Source organism: Thamnophis sirtalis, unplaced genomic scaffold (assembly GCF_051295495.1).
Source record: "Thamnophis sirtalis isolate CommonGarterSnake01/CBP01778 unplaced genomic scaffold, rThaSir2_p1.2 scaffold_4, whole genome shotgun sequence".
NCBI lineage: Eukaryota > Metazoa > Chordata > Lepidosauria > Squamata > Natricidae > Thamnophis > Thamnophis sirtalis.
The window spans coordinates 96,156,993-96,171,922 of record NW_028261384.1 but is presented as its reverse complement, the minus strand read 5'-3'; the positions used below and the strand labels follow the sequence as shown (position 1 = coordinate 96,171,922).

At 37.2% G+C, this 14,930-nt stretch overlaps 1 protein-coding gene across 1 annotated transcript; it reads left to right on the top strand.

Moving 5' to 3' along the window:
• The first annotated feature begins 688 nt into the window (after positions 1-688).
• Positions 689-10,222, top strand: LOC106555095 (keratin, type I cytoskeletal 12). The gene is made up of 8 exons (XM_087711871.1): positions 689-1,245; positions 2,061-2,143; positions 2,527-2,683; positions 5,099-5,260; positions 5,365-5,490; positions 6,295-6,512; positions 8,119-8,162; positions 9,873-10,222. Exons 1-8 carry the CDS (start codon positions 730-732, stop codon positions 9,974-9,976), a joined length of 1,410 nt encoding a protein of 469 aa, XP_087567997.1. The 5' UTR covers positions 689-729; the 3' UTR covers positions 9,977-10,222.
• The last annotated feature ends 4,708 nt before the right edge of the window (positions 10,223-14,930 follow it).

Sequence of the window (14,930 nt, the reverse complement as noted above, 5' to 3'; positions counted from 1 at the left end):
TTCTGTTCCATCTTAGAGTTACTGTGAAAGAAAAATTCTTGAGTCTATTAATCTCAGTTACCATCCCATCTGTAAGAACTTGCAAAGACAGGCTGCACATAAATTATGAATTCCAATATAACATCAAAGATTTTTAATATCAGCTATGAAGGTTTGAGCCAAACTAATGACAAGGTATTTAAGATTTGCATTTCTGTTAGATTAAAAGAAGGAGAGGGAAATAAATCCTTACCAAATGTAATGGAATACTATTGTTCATACATGCCCCTTGAAGCTTTGCTTGGCTTCCTCTTTCAGTTTAAACAGCTGTGCCTGGGGGCTGGAGCTGTGGAGCAGAATGCAATCTAAAGTTAAAAGAAAGTGTTGCTGAGGAGCAAAAGACAAAAAGAGTAGCTCATCAAATTTTAAGGATAAAAAGAAAAGTAAAACAGATCTGGCTCTTTTCCATCCCACCTGATCCAGAAAGCTGGCACAACAAATAACCCAAGGGAACATATTTCTGAAAAGTTGGAGTTGATAACATCACTTTTTAATTAGAGAAAATAATTTATCTGATCATGGACGTTATGCTTTTGGCTTGGCAAGGAATCATTTTTGCAGTGATGGGGCGGAAACAATGCACCACATTAGCTTCATATATAAACTTTAAAAGCCCACCAAGCCAAGGCACTCTTTCTAAATCAGCTTGCTTACTGGCACAGCATAGGCCATCCTTCTTGCTCAAACACTATGGCTCTCTCTGTCCTCACATCGGGTTCTTCTCGGCAGATTTCCTCCTATAGTATGGGAGGTGGAGGTGGGGGATCTGTTAGACTGTCAAGTGGCGTAGGGTTCAGTGGTGGTTCCAAGTTTGCTGGAGGTTATAGTGGAGGGGGTTATAGTGGAGGGGGTTATAGTGGAGGGGGTTATAGTGGAGGGAGTTATGGTGGAGGAAGCCTTGCTGGAGGATATGGTGGTGGCATGGGTGGTGGCTTTGCCAGTGGCAGTTTTGCAAGTGGCTTTGGTGGTGGCTTTGGCATGGGAGGAGGAGGAGGAGATGGAGGTCTCCTCTCAGGTGATGAGAAGCAAACCATGCAGAATCTTAATGACCGCCTTGCTAACTATTTGGGCAAAGTCCATGCTCTTGAAGAGGCTAATGCTGAGCTAGAACTCAAAATCAAGGAATGGTATGCCAAATTCAGCACTCCTGACACTGACCGAGATTACAGCAAGTATTTTAACCTCATTGAAGATCTTCGGAACCAGGCAAGTAGCTCAAATATTTTCACAAAGTATTCCAACTTCAGTTGACCCTCTTTCCAGACTCAGTAAGTTGTCAATAAATTTCCACATCATTGAATGCTTGCAGCATTTCATTCACACTCTGTCCTACCCAGCCATTTTAAAAATAAACTTGGTTTATTGATAATTATTGTATGAAAATCCAAGTTCCAGAATAGATAGATTCATTTTCTTATATATATATATATATATATATATATATATATATATATATATATATATATATATATATATATATATATATATATATATATATATATATATATATATATATATATATATATATATATATTACATGTTACATTTTTGTTGCTAACGTAAGATTTATTTTTTAATTCTAGTTGATATTTAATGCCTATAAACTGCCTAGAGCATATGAAAATTGAAGTGGTAGATAAACTGCATGCATCAATTGAGCACATTAAGGGCTAGGTGAAGATAGAATGAGGTCATTTATTATTCAGTCTATGGTATTGATAAACTCTTGGTTTATCAATTTTGATTTAGACTTTTCAATTAAGTTATTGAAGTTAACTCCTGAACTTAAATAGGTTAGCTATCCTCATGTATGTTTTGTGTGCAAGTTGAATTTAAATAAGTTAGATAGCAAGAGTAAATATGATTCTTGTGTGTCTATGTCTCTCCGTTTGTGTGCTTGTGAGTATGCATGTGTCCATATATCTGTGTGCATGCCTATATTGTTTATTCTTTCAATCTTAGATGCAAAGTGTTTAGAATTTTGGGGAATGAACGTATTTCTTTTAAATATTTTATTATAGATAAGTCGACATACAATTGAGAATGCTGGGATTGTATTACAAGTTGATAATGCTCGACTAGCTGCTGATGATTTCAAACTTAAGTAAGTAAAACAATTGCACTCCGGAAAGGAAAAGAAAAGAACTGGGTCTAACTTTCCCTCAACCTATTACCTATTCAGTTTTTTAAAATCATCCTTGATTATAAATACATCTGCATTCATTAAATGACGACTATAAATCATAATGAGCTGGGACAGTGCAATGGTTGGAATGCAGAATTGCAGGCTAACTCTGCCCACTGCCAGGAGTTTGACCCTGACCAGTTGAAGGTTGACCTCTTCAAGGTTGGTAAAATGAGGAGCCAGATTGTTGGGGTCAATATGCTGACTCTGTAAACCTCTCAGAGAGTGCTGTAAAGCACCATGGAGCAATATATAAGTATAAGTGCTATTGCTAAAATGTCATTCTTCTATCAACTTTAAAGGTATGAAAATGAGTTGTTCCTACACCAAAGTGTGGAGAGTGATATTAATGGCTTACGCAGAGTCTTGGATGACTTAACCATGAGTAAATCAGATCTAGAGTTGCAGATTGAGAGCCTGAATGAGGAACTTCTCTACCTGAAGAAGAACCATGAAGAGGTGGGAGAAAGGTTTTTCTAAAGTTTCTGAGATATATTTTATTGGAATATATTCCTGACACTGGCAAATGTTGGTGTTAGATTTTGACAGGAATGCTTCTCTTTTGATGAAAAGGCACAGAATTTTGTTAATTTACAAATGTCACTTTCTAGATCTTCCTGCTCATACAGACAAGTTTCTGTCCCCAGCTCTTATCCCCATTGTTGATCTCTGGAAAAGCAGGGAGATTTTGGTACTGAGTAGAATTTAGTTACAATTTGACACAAATACTTCTTTTTTTATAGCACTATCCCAAAACATTGAAACAATGGTTAAATCCATGTGCCTGAGAATGCTTAAACGCTCAGCACTTTTGCTGCAGCTGCACACACTGCTGTAAGGGAAGCTTTTCAGGTTTCTGCCTCAGGATGAAGCACTGCCCTGTGTCCAGAATTTTCTCAAACCTGGAGCTCAATCTGCCACCGGCAACACCATACCCTTGGTAGCAAATGGCTACCAAATGTGGGGGGGGGGGGAAAGGATTTTTAGTAGGTAAGGTAAAAATTGTCTTTATGTTAGAAATTGTTTGTCCTCCCCCCCCCCCCTTTTTGAACTGTGAGCCGCCCTGAGTCCCCCCAGGGAAAAGGGCGGCATACAAATAAAGGGAAAATGAAAATGAAAAATGAAAAAATAAAGTGCAAAGTAAATTAATGACAGACAAGTGTTTATTTCAGAAGATATCTCAGTCATCCGGGTCATGGTTGTCCCAAAGGTGCTTTTTCAAGAAGCAACTGGACTTTCTGTTTTTTATTTGAAGACATATCACTTCTCATCCAAAAATCTTCTTCAGCTTCTTGGATGAGCTGAAGAAGCTTCTTGGATGAGAAGCGAAATGTCTTTAAAGAAAAATCAGAAAATCTAGTTGCCTCTCGAAAAAGAACTTTTTTGACAATTCAGAAAATAGTGTACAAAGACATACAGTGTTTCAATTGTCAATGTCTTTGCTTCTACACATGTTTTCAAGGGGTTTCTTTGCCAGATATTGATGCTTTCGAAAATCCTAGCTGTTGGAAGAACTACAACCAAAATAGAGCATATAGATACTAATATGTTGCTTTGAAACTTTAAATGTATACAATGTGCTAACAATGGACAAAAGGAATGGTAGATTTTCATTCTAACCTTTTCTCCCCTTTTTTTTAAAAAAACAATGAAAATTCCCTACTTTAGCTATGTCTGCCATCTAGTGGCTAAATGAAAACATTTTAAAGGAGAATAATTGTAGCACAGGGTAGAAATGAACCTCCTTGGCGCTCTCTTAAGCATTCCACATTATAATCCAAGACTCATATATTTATCCAAAGTTGCTTTGGTTTGCCTCTATAAATCTGCCCTTTCTTTATTCACAGCTTCTATAATTCCCATCTAATTATATATGTGGCATTATCAATAAATGGATGGATGGATGGATGGATGGATGGATGGATGGATGGATGGATAGATAGATGATAGATAGATAGATAGATAGATAGATAGATAGATAGATAGATAGATAGATAGATAGATAGATAGATAGATAGATAATGCCACAAATAAAACTCCTACCTCTCTAGAAACAAATCTTTAAATTAAAAAAAAGTAGAGTTGAATTTTATACAGAACTGATAGAGGATCAAAATATTTCCCAGGTTAAACTATCTCCTTAAAACTGCTGTCAGTTCGCTGAGAGTGTAAAAAACGAATTCAGTTAAAAACTGAATTGCAAAACAAAATGTACTCAAATCATCCAAATCATCTGCCCCGTCTGAAATAAATGAGGATTCATTTATCATACTCCAGTTACCTTCAAAAACAGTGTCACACTGCACCCCTTGGATAAGTGCCTTGCCTTCTCTGTTGCTATCTCAGCCCTTCTGGGATCCGGTCCTTGGTAATTTGTGAACCCATATGAACTATGCTTTTTTTTTTACGTTTCCTGCTCTCCCCTTTTGATTTTATTTATTTATTTTGAACTTTATTTTGAATTTAGTATCTTGTCTTAGACCATGATGATTTGCTACCTTACAAATTGAATGAATAATAAATCACCACAATCTTTTAAATGGGTTTTGCTAAGCCTAACATGGCAATTGTCTTGGACAGCAGATGCCAAAAGGCAGCAGCTGTTATTTCCTTCTGTGGTAGGATATAGCTTCTTGTATGCCCTCCAAACTGTTGTTCTTCTATTAAGTGCTAGATATCACTCATATTGAAAGAAGATTCATCTGCAAACGTTTTACTATACATAAAAGGGGGCGGAACCCATGAGAATAAACATAGCATTAGAGATATCCAGAATACAGCATCTCCTTTTTGTCTATCAACTCCTATCATATAATTGTCACAATGTGACAATCTATCACATTGTGACATATTTACCACTCTTCTCTACCACAGGAATTGATGAGTTTCAGAGGAGCGGTCAGTGGTGATGTCACCGTGGAAATGGATGCTGCTCCTGGAGTTGACTTAACTAAACTTCTGAATGACATGAGAGCCCAATACGAAGAACTTGCTGACAAAAACCGGAGAGAAGCAGAAGAACAGTTCAACAAGCAGGCAAGAACCGCTTGAATGTCAAACGCTTGAATGTCTCCACCTGAATGTCAAACATAGAAAATGTTCTACCTAGCCCGCTAAATATTGTTCCCTGACTTGTCTAGGTTGGCGCATTGAGGCAAGAGATATCTGCCAATGTGGACCAATTGAGTTCAAGCAAAAATGAAGTTACTGAACTAAGGCGCACCATGCAAGGCTTAGAACTGGAGCTTCAGGCTCAGATTGCTATGGTAAGTGAACTACCACACCAGCTTGATTTCCTCTGCATGGCAACTTTGGAGTGGTACAATGTCAGCTTCCCAGCCTAACCTATAGCCTGGTAGTCCATCTCTTCTCTCAGTTTTCTGGAATTAACCAATGTTGATTAACTTAATCAACTACCTGTGGGTTGTATCTACTTATCTGGAACTAAATAAATAGGATTTATCTCTAAATTAACATGAGATTACAGCTTTGTCCTTGTAAATGACTTTCTAATTGACAAATTATAGATAAGGACTTTTCTATTATTCAAGTATGTATACCAATCAAATTTTACTCCAGCCAGAGGCCAGCATACTTAAAAACAAATAAGCAGACAAAAACAAATTAGAGTCCTTACAGCATATATGTGCCTACTAATTAAATATATTATAATTAATTATGAATGTAAGTGATAGTCTTAAAGTTCATGCTACAGAAGTCATCATCCACTTTGTTCAAAAAGCTAGCAAGCAAAATTTGGAGATATTATATAAAGTATATAAAATAGTCATTCTTATTAGCCAGAAGTATGTGTGTGTGAGTGTGTGTGTGTGTGTGTGTGTGTATGTATTGTATATATAAAATTTGTCCTGTCTAGAGTTGCCGGTAAATAAAGAAAAATTAGCTTGACAATGCAGTAGAACATGAATGATTCTTTCAACCACTCACCTACCATATAGAATATATAGTCATAATATTATATTAAATATTGGCTTGCAGTCCAGAATTTTCCTCCAATTGTTTATTTCAGCAATTGATGCTTCATTTTTCCTCTGCCTGTCTCTCAACAGAAACAATCCCTTGAAGGCACTTTAGCAGAAACAGAACAAAGTTACTGTGATCAGCTTGGTCAAATACAGATGCAGATCAGTAATTTTGAAGAACAACTTCTGCAGATCCGGTCAGATATGGAAAACCAAAGTGCCGAATATCAGCAACTGTTAGGAATAAAGACACGTCTGGAACAGGAGATTGAAACCTACCACCGCTTATTGGAGGGAGAAGCGGGGTAAGGAATTTGCAAATATGTAATTGAAAAAAAAATACATTCTTAGAATAGAGTAAGATGTGTTATAGTATCTGGAAAACAAATTTATTATGACATTCGCTCTCACAATATATAAATACCACCCTACCATCTGATTAGTTTTAGAACAAATTCTGAAGCTTTGAGTCTGTAGTATGTTCCATGTGACAATTTATATATGTAAATCACTTTTATTTTCTGTAGGAAAAACTCCTTCCAAAGTAAGAGGACAATAAGTAGATGATGATTTATTAGATTTAATATAGCCACTCATTCCAATGGACTTAAAATACTAAATTAAAACAATTAAAATCTAAAACAAGGCAGCTCAGACCAAAGACAACAATTAAAACAAAACACAACAAAAAGCACAACACTCACAACATACACAAACATTAACCTTAAGCAGAAACCAAACAGACTATTATAGAAGTAAAAGTATGTTTCTTTGGTCCTATAAAATGGCAACATTTAATAAATAGGACTTGGAGATCATTTATTCTGTTCAAATATACTGAATGTACTGATATAATAATTACTTTCAAAATTTGGTCATAGTAATGTTATTCTATCATTAGCTATATGCTGAAAAGCCAAGCATGGCATATGCAAGAAATCCTACCCTACCAGGGGTTATGCACCCATCATTATAAAACTGCACTTGCACATTTTAAACACAAAGAAATCAACACATTCTGGTGAGAAAGAAGTTCCCTGAGGATGGGCTCCACCGTAAATCCAAAAGCTCAGAAGATTAAACTTCTGGTCCTGGTGACCGGCCCAAATTGCATCCTGGAACATTATCCTGGGACATGCCTTCATTCATGACAAATCCATCCCTTCACCACTTTAGAAGATTAGCTGTTTGTTCTGAGCTGTAGACATGGTTGGAACAAATGCTCCAGTGTATAACTTTAACCTCTACCCAATTCATACTTCTCTCCAGAGAGGGGAAGCATAGATCGGCTGACCGTATCAAAATTCCCTCCCACCCACCTCATTTTCCTAGTTGATCTCAAAAGAGTCTCTCCCAAGGCTGGTCTTAGGCTTCCCATGATCAGGCAGTTCCAGATAGCCTTTTTCCTCTTGCATCTAACCTCAGCTCATAAGTGTCCTGATAATTTAATTATTCTGCTATGTCCCCATAGCTTGTTCCCAGCTCATAACTGAGCAGGCTTAGTTGTACTGTTAATCTTAGCTGTATAATGCTAAAGAAATATTTTCTCTGTTCCTCCATCATCCAAAGCCTCAAGGTATAGAAAATCTATTAGGCTTTGTCATCTTAGGCAGAAGCAGTAATTGCAATTATTTAAAACAGATGCAATAAGGGCAGAAAAGGGATCAGCAATAGGGACAGTCAATGTCATGGCTAATAAAATAGTTTTTTTGACCAGTCAAGATGGGTGGAGAAAAGATAATTGGTGGGAATGAATGAGCTTGGAAGAAGTGCCATTACTTCCACATTTGGAAACTGACCACACAGAGGAGGAGCAATATTTTTTATAAAACCCAATACTTTGAAAATCCCATGAATGATGCTCAGAAAGAGTCAAGTATTTACAAAAAAAAAAATTCTTTTTTTTTCCAGAGGCTATTCGAAAGCCGTCTACAGTTCAGCACCTCCTGTGAAAGGTAATGCATATATTTCTATAAAGTCTTGCTTGTAGTACTCACTCCCTGCTATTTTCTTTTACATTAACAGTACACTGCCCTTCTATGCCCTTGCAATATTTTTGCAATTTCCCCTTTCATCTTGATGTTCCCTATACCAGATATGCTTTGAATGGAGCCTCTCATACAGATGTCCATATGCCCTCCCCCCAAGGCATAGCCCCTGGGTGGATGATGGAATTGAAGCTAGGTGTGTTGGAGGCCATGGCTGCAAGGAAGCTGGGCATACAGGGGTAACCACTAGGCTGGCATGACCATATCACTCTGCCTTACAAATTTAGAAGACCCAAAGGGACACGGTGGCTTAGTGGCTAAGATGCTAAGTTTGTTGATCAGAAAGGTCAGCAATTCAGTAGTTCGAATCCCTAGCACCGCATAACGGAATGAACTCCCATTACTTGTTCCAGCTTTTTAATAACTGCCAACATAGCAGTTCAAAAGCATGTAAAACTGCAACTAGAAAAATAGGAACCACCATTGGTGGGAAGGTAACAGCATTCCGTGCACCTTCGGCATTTAGTCATGCCGGCCACATGACTACGGAGACGTCTTCAGACAGTGCTAGCTCTTTGGCTTTGAAACAGAGATGAGCACTGTCCCCTAGAGTCAGGAACAACTAGCACATATATACAAAGGGAACTTTTACCTTTACCTTAATCTACCCCATTGAAAAACAATAATTATCAAACGCATACATATTATAATTATGCTTCTAATCATTACCAAATGATAGAAGCTTCTCTGATGAGTACTGAAGCTACATTTAAAGGAATAGTGTACAGAGTTAGTGTACATACCAAAGGACGGAACAAGCCACCAAGAGGTATTAGTAAATAGAGTACACAATCCTACCTTGAATTTGTTTAGTATAAGATGGGAAAAGAGGAACATGAATTAGCTTTCAACTCTGGTATTGTATCTTACTAAAATAAAGAGCATTAATTTTATTATGCCTCTTTCCTGACCTGTTCACCTTGAAAAACACAGTACAATACCTGTTCCATATACTCGAAACTTATGAAAAGGCTGCAGATTTGCCTATATTAAAGTGTTTGGTTTTAGATACTTTAAGTACTAATCCTTATTATTAATGCAATACCAAAACTTATTTTCTTAGAGTTGAATTAAATATTGGATGGGTTACCACATAATATTGTATTCTGGACCAGCTGAAGTTGCCGAATACTCTTCAAGGGCAGCCCCATGTAGAGCAAATTGCAGTACTCCAGCCTAGAGGTCACAAGGGCACGAGTGACTGTTCAGATCTTACAGAGAAGGCATGCTGTGGGTACCATTGACTATGATCTACATTTGGTGGGTCTCAGGACGTGTGTCTTACATGCCATGGCACCTGCCTTATAGAACATCCTTCTCCCAGCTAATTATGAGGTTTGGCCTCATCTCTTTTGATATTCCAAAAGGCCCACAGATCTGGTTATGTGACCAGACCAGGAGATTATCTACAGGGCTCCGTTGTTGAGGAATGTATTCTTTTTTATTCTCTCTTCATCTATGGTTTATATTTTTGGTTTTTATGATATTTATTGTTATGACTTTTATATTTGTTTGTGATGTTTTTATATTTTCTGTTTTTATATCCTGTTGCCTTTGGTGGCCATATAAATTTGATGAAGAAATAAATAACATTGCACTGTTTGTATTTTATTTCAGAGTTAACAAAAACCAGAAAGGTTAAGACAATCGTAGAGGAAGTGGTGGATGGCAGAGTGATTTCTTCCCAAGTCCAATCAGTTGAAGAGAAGCTAGCTAAATAAATAGCAGCAAATTACAAAAATAACTTTCCATCTTTATAAACTTTCTAACACTTTCTAGCAAGAAAGAGCTTCTTCAAGAGCTAGATTTAGAAATCCTTCTTTTTTTAAAAGCAGTAAGTTTTTTCTTTAAATCTTTCTAATTTCTATCTACTTATCTTTATGCAAGTTTCTAAAGTACACCTCAAAGTGTGCTTTCTTTAGCTTGAGTAGTTTAATAAACTTTTTCACTATTTGCAAGTTACAAAAGTGTTGTTGTGCTCTCATTATTAATACTCTCCACAGCAAACATGTACCATTTACAGTATTTTCAGGGATGGGTTCTGCCTGACTTTACTGCCGGTTCACTCGTGCGCGTGTTGGATGCGCACTGCGTGTGCATGCACAGTTCAATTAAAATAGTTCTGTGCATGTACAGAACTCAAAAACAAGATGGCAGTGGCAACGGCGGCGACTGGAGAACCGGTTCGGGGGCGTGGCAGGCCTGGGTCACTGCCAGAGACCCAGGCCACCGTACCACTACTGGTTCGGCCGAACCAGTAGGAACCCACCTCTGAGTATTTTAAAACTGCTTTATTTCAATAAATTTAGAGGTGGGCTACATTTTAGACCTTCCTATGAAAAAAATAGCTTTTTGCTACAGCAATTAAATTGCATGTAATGTGTAAAAAGATTTGGGAGGTTTCTGAGAGAAGGAATGTTAAATAGTAAACACTTTTACTTTACAACAGAGATATGTAATTTTTTTTTAAGACAAGAATTTGAGTGGTAGGTTAGGAGCCATCTCTCTTGCCCTTCACCTCTCCAACCCCAAAATGGACAAAGCGAATCAAAAGTGGACAGAGTCAGGAAACAGACCCTGTTTTATTTAATGTATATTAATTGGGCATTAATTTAATTAAATTGACATTATCATTCCCCTTGTATCATCTTCTTGTCAAGGTTCCAAATAATACATCCCATTCAATAAGAACTCTGAGGCAGGCAATTTCCTCAAAGAATATTGGGACATATCAAATTGGCACGTTCCTGGTGAAAAAACGGCTCTAAGTTCCCACTGGTTTTACACCCAATTAAAACTAAAACTTTGTCACTTTCCCCCATCTCCAGTCACATGGTTCAATCAGCATACAGTCCTGTTGATAGGTCACCTCAGTCTCTACCTTTTGAGCACCTTCTCCAATGTCCTTGATTCCCAGGGGAAATAATTTTATTTAGGCTATAATACCCCAGCTATCTCTACACCCTCCTCCTGAAGCAATGAAAAAAGAAACTCCCCAGAGAAAAATTACAAAAAAGAAAATGGCCACAGTTCAGCCAACTTCAGGGTTGACACTTCTATCATTAATGGTGTCTTTTAGATATATCTCTATCCTATGAAATGGTATGCAATCAAGTATGTGTTCAATAATAGTGATGTGCGATGTGTGATCTTAAGCTCAATTAGCCTGTCTCTTTGTAAATCAAAGAAGCAACTAGAGTCTTTGCAACAATACCAAACAATGCCATTTAGGTCACTGTTGCATATCTTGCCATATGACATAATAATCTGATATCTTCCACAAGTAATGATAATCCTCAGAATATGTATCTGCAGGGAATCTAGTTCAAAAAATTGCCATTTTTCCACATGAATTAAAATCCAAGTTATTGCAATTGCTAGCATAAAACATGGATGTTACCTACTGTAGAACCTTACTTATTGTATTTGTGTAAATGTGAAAAAGTGCATGAAAACATTAATAAAAGAATAATAAACAAGGGGAGCAACTGAATGAAATACATTCATTCATCTCCTGTTGAAAAATTCAGCTTTTGTCGGCCTTTCTGAAACCCAGAATGTCCAGATTTCAGGGGAATAGTATCTAAAGAAAGGAGACAGCAATTGGGGAACAAAACACTGCCTCTGAAGCTTGTGAAATTAACAATGTCTAAATCATGAGTGTCCAACGTTTTGGCTTGAATGAGCCATAATGAATAAAGAGGAATTGTGTTGAGTTACATATAAATTGAGGGTCATGCATGGTGGCTCAACAGTTAAAGATGCTGAGCTTGACAGTCCGGGTTCAAGACCCGAGCACTGCCCAACAGGTGAGTTCCTGCTCCAGATCCTGCCCACCTAGCAGTTTGAAAGCATGAAAATGTGAGTAGATAAATAGGTAGCACTTTGATGAGAAGGTAACAGTGTTCTGCATGCCTTTGGTATACAGTCACACTGACCACATGACCACGGAAATGTCTTTAGACAATGCTGACTCCCTCGGCTAAAACACGGAGATGAGCACTGCCCCTAGAGTTGGAAATGAGTGGATGGGGAAAACCTTTACCTTTTCACAAAAACAGGGGCATTTTTGCCTTGCTGAAGCCCTGCTGAAGCCTGCAGAGTGCTGCCAGGGGCTGAGGGAAGGCAAAAAAACCTGCCTTTTTCACAAAAATGGGATGTGGGGGTAGGGCTTCGGGATGCCAAAAATGGCTGTATTCAGTGTATAAAATGCACCAACATTTCCACACTCTTTTAAGGGGGGGAAAGGTGCATCTTATACTCTGAAAAATATGGTATATAATATACTTAATGTATATAAATCACATAATGATGAAAGTTTTGATTTTGTGGGGCCACATTACTAGCTGTCCAGGACCACATGCGGCCTGCAATGGCCACATCTGATCTAAGTGAAGGGCCTACAGATTCTAATTGGAAGGGTAGAATTAATAAGGATAAGACAGTCCCAAAGAAATCCAGATCCTATGTAGATCCTATGTAAAAGGAACAGCTTTTAAAGGCACAGCCAACACTTTGTAGTCAGTGGAACTTTCAAAGCAGCGCCACACGGACAGACTGAAATGTGCATCACTCTATGAGCTGCCACTTTCTGGAGACGCTGCACTTTCAGGATGGTTTTAAAATGTCAGCTGCACATGAAGCGTCTTGCACCAGTCCGGGCACAAGGTGACTAAGCCACATGAAACTAAGAGAAGTCTGTCTCATTCCAAGAAGGTTTGAAACTGTTGCGCCAAATTGACAGGCATCACTGAAAACACATTTAGTTATGCAACAGAGTTGTGTTAGAGATTTATAAACGATATTTCTCACTACTACTCACTACTCTGGTAAATGCCAGTATGCCCATGCTAACTGATATCGCGTCATTAGCAAATTATCTCAAATGTGAAATATTATGTAACAGTCTAGCAAAGCCATGTAGCTTTTTACAATATATGGCATTAATATAACTCAATTCAGTAACAGATGTGGAACATACATATTTCATCAGCAAACCTAGAAATTCTTAACATGGGATACCACAGAATTTCATTTTAAACAAATAAGCAAATGATATTATCAAAGCTTGGTAATTCTGGCCTCCCAATAGTAGCCGTTACAGTGCATATGACAGAACTATAGCACAGGGGGGAAATCAATAACTGTTCCAAATTTATTGGGCTCATCAAAAGATCCCAAGAAAACTCTCTTGAACCACGATTTGGTGGCACTGGGAACAACATTCACAGAAAAAGATTGGGATATTCTGAAGAAATATCTTGTTATCTGTTCAGATAGATACAGTTATTTAAAATGATTTGCTCTCTGGGAAAAGTCTGAAATAAGTATTAATATTTTGAACAACATAATTTAAAGAAGTCTAGTTTGAAAAGATAAGGTAATGATTAAAGGGCCAGTTATCCTGCAATATGCTATATCTTGAAAACAGAATTCACCATACAGTTTAAAAATCAGAAGACTGGCAGAGGGCGGGGGGAATAATATGAGTGCCTTCTTTACTTTCTTGTTTCATCCATTTTCCTTTGGCTATATTTTAGCTCCCACAAATTATCTTGCAGCTAGCAGTTATTGCAACACTCACAGAGAAAGAGATGCATGTAATTAATTAATCATGAACATGTTGCCTACTCATCAGATTCTAAGCAATCTCAGTGTTCTTAAAATATGTGTGAACATTACAAAATGAGTTTGACATCCATATATTGATCAGCAATCTCTTTAACAATTACTGTACTATATAGAATTCCTGACAATACTAGATTCCCCAAGGCATCAAGCAATGAGCAGTTAAGTTTGTGACATCTGGAAATGTTTTTAGTCATTTCCATGACTAAAGGAATGGATGAAGACAAATTCATACTATAGTAGTAGAAACAGAATGTCCATGGTATTGAATAGTGTTTCTCAATCTTAACAACTTTAAAATGTGTGGATTGGCTGGAAGTTGAAAGTCACATATCTAAAGTATCTTAGATTGAGAAACATCGATATAAAGTGATCAGTTTCTAGGTCTGCATGGACTTGAATAAGAGCATACTCTATTTTCTGTATATACTATTAATTCTGCTCCAATTACAGATAAAGTGTCTCTCAAAGATATCATTGAATTATCTCAGCAATTTCTGTTGGATTTCTGCAGCAAATATTAATTTAACCATCAAATTTTTGTAGCTGTCATATTGCCTTCTACAGGGCAAAGGGGATGCACAGGATAGGAAATGGAACTTTTCTCTTTCTCACAATGTCTTCCCTGTTTCTGTTGTTGAAATTCTAATGAGAAGAAATGACATTATGAGAGAAATTGGAGAGGATTTGTACATGTGTGTTATACTACTACCATGAAAATGCCATTCTCTATATACTGAAAAACAGAAGCAATTTAAAACAAGCAGATTTAAACTCTTGAGCCTAGCATGGAAACAAGGAAATTCCGCAAAACTTCATAAAAAAGAACTCTCAAATGCAAAAATAAAGGCAAATTCTGGAAAAAAAGTTACATCTAACTTCAAATAAAATCTAGGAAATTCAGATTTGACTAATTTGTAAGACAGTGAAATGCTAGACGGCAGTACTAAGATTTTAGAAGAAAGAGCTATGGGTAACCCTACATTCATTAACTTAATTGGTTGATTTAAAGTTCACTAATGATTCTGTCCCACAATAAAACTTGGA

Bases quoted from the DNA above. Each gene is read 5' to 3' on its own strand.
- LOC106555095 (XM_087711871.1), top strand. From the start codon at position 730: ATGGCTCTCTCTGTCCTCACATCGGGTTCTTCTCGGCAGATTTCCTCC. The intron at 5,261-5,364 runs GCAAGAACCGCT...TGACTTGTCTAG, and splicing joins AAGAACAGTTCAACAAGCAG to GTTGGCGCATTGAGGCAAGA. The intron at 8,163-9,872 runs GTAATGCATATA...ATTTTATTTCAG, and splicing joins TTCAGCACCTCCTGTGAAAG to AGTTAACAAAAACCAGAAAG.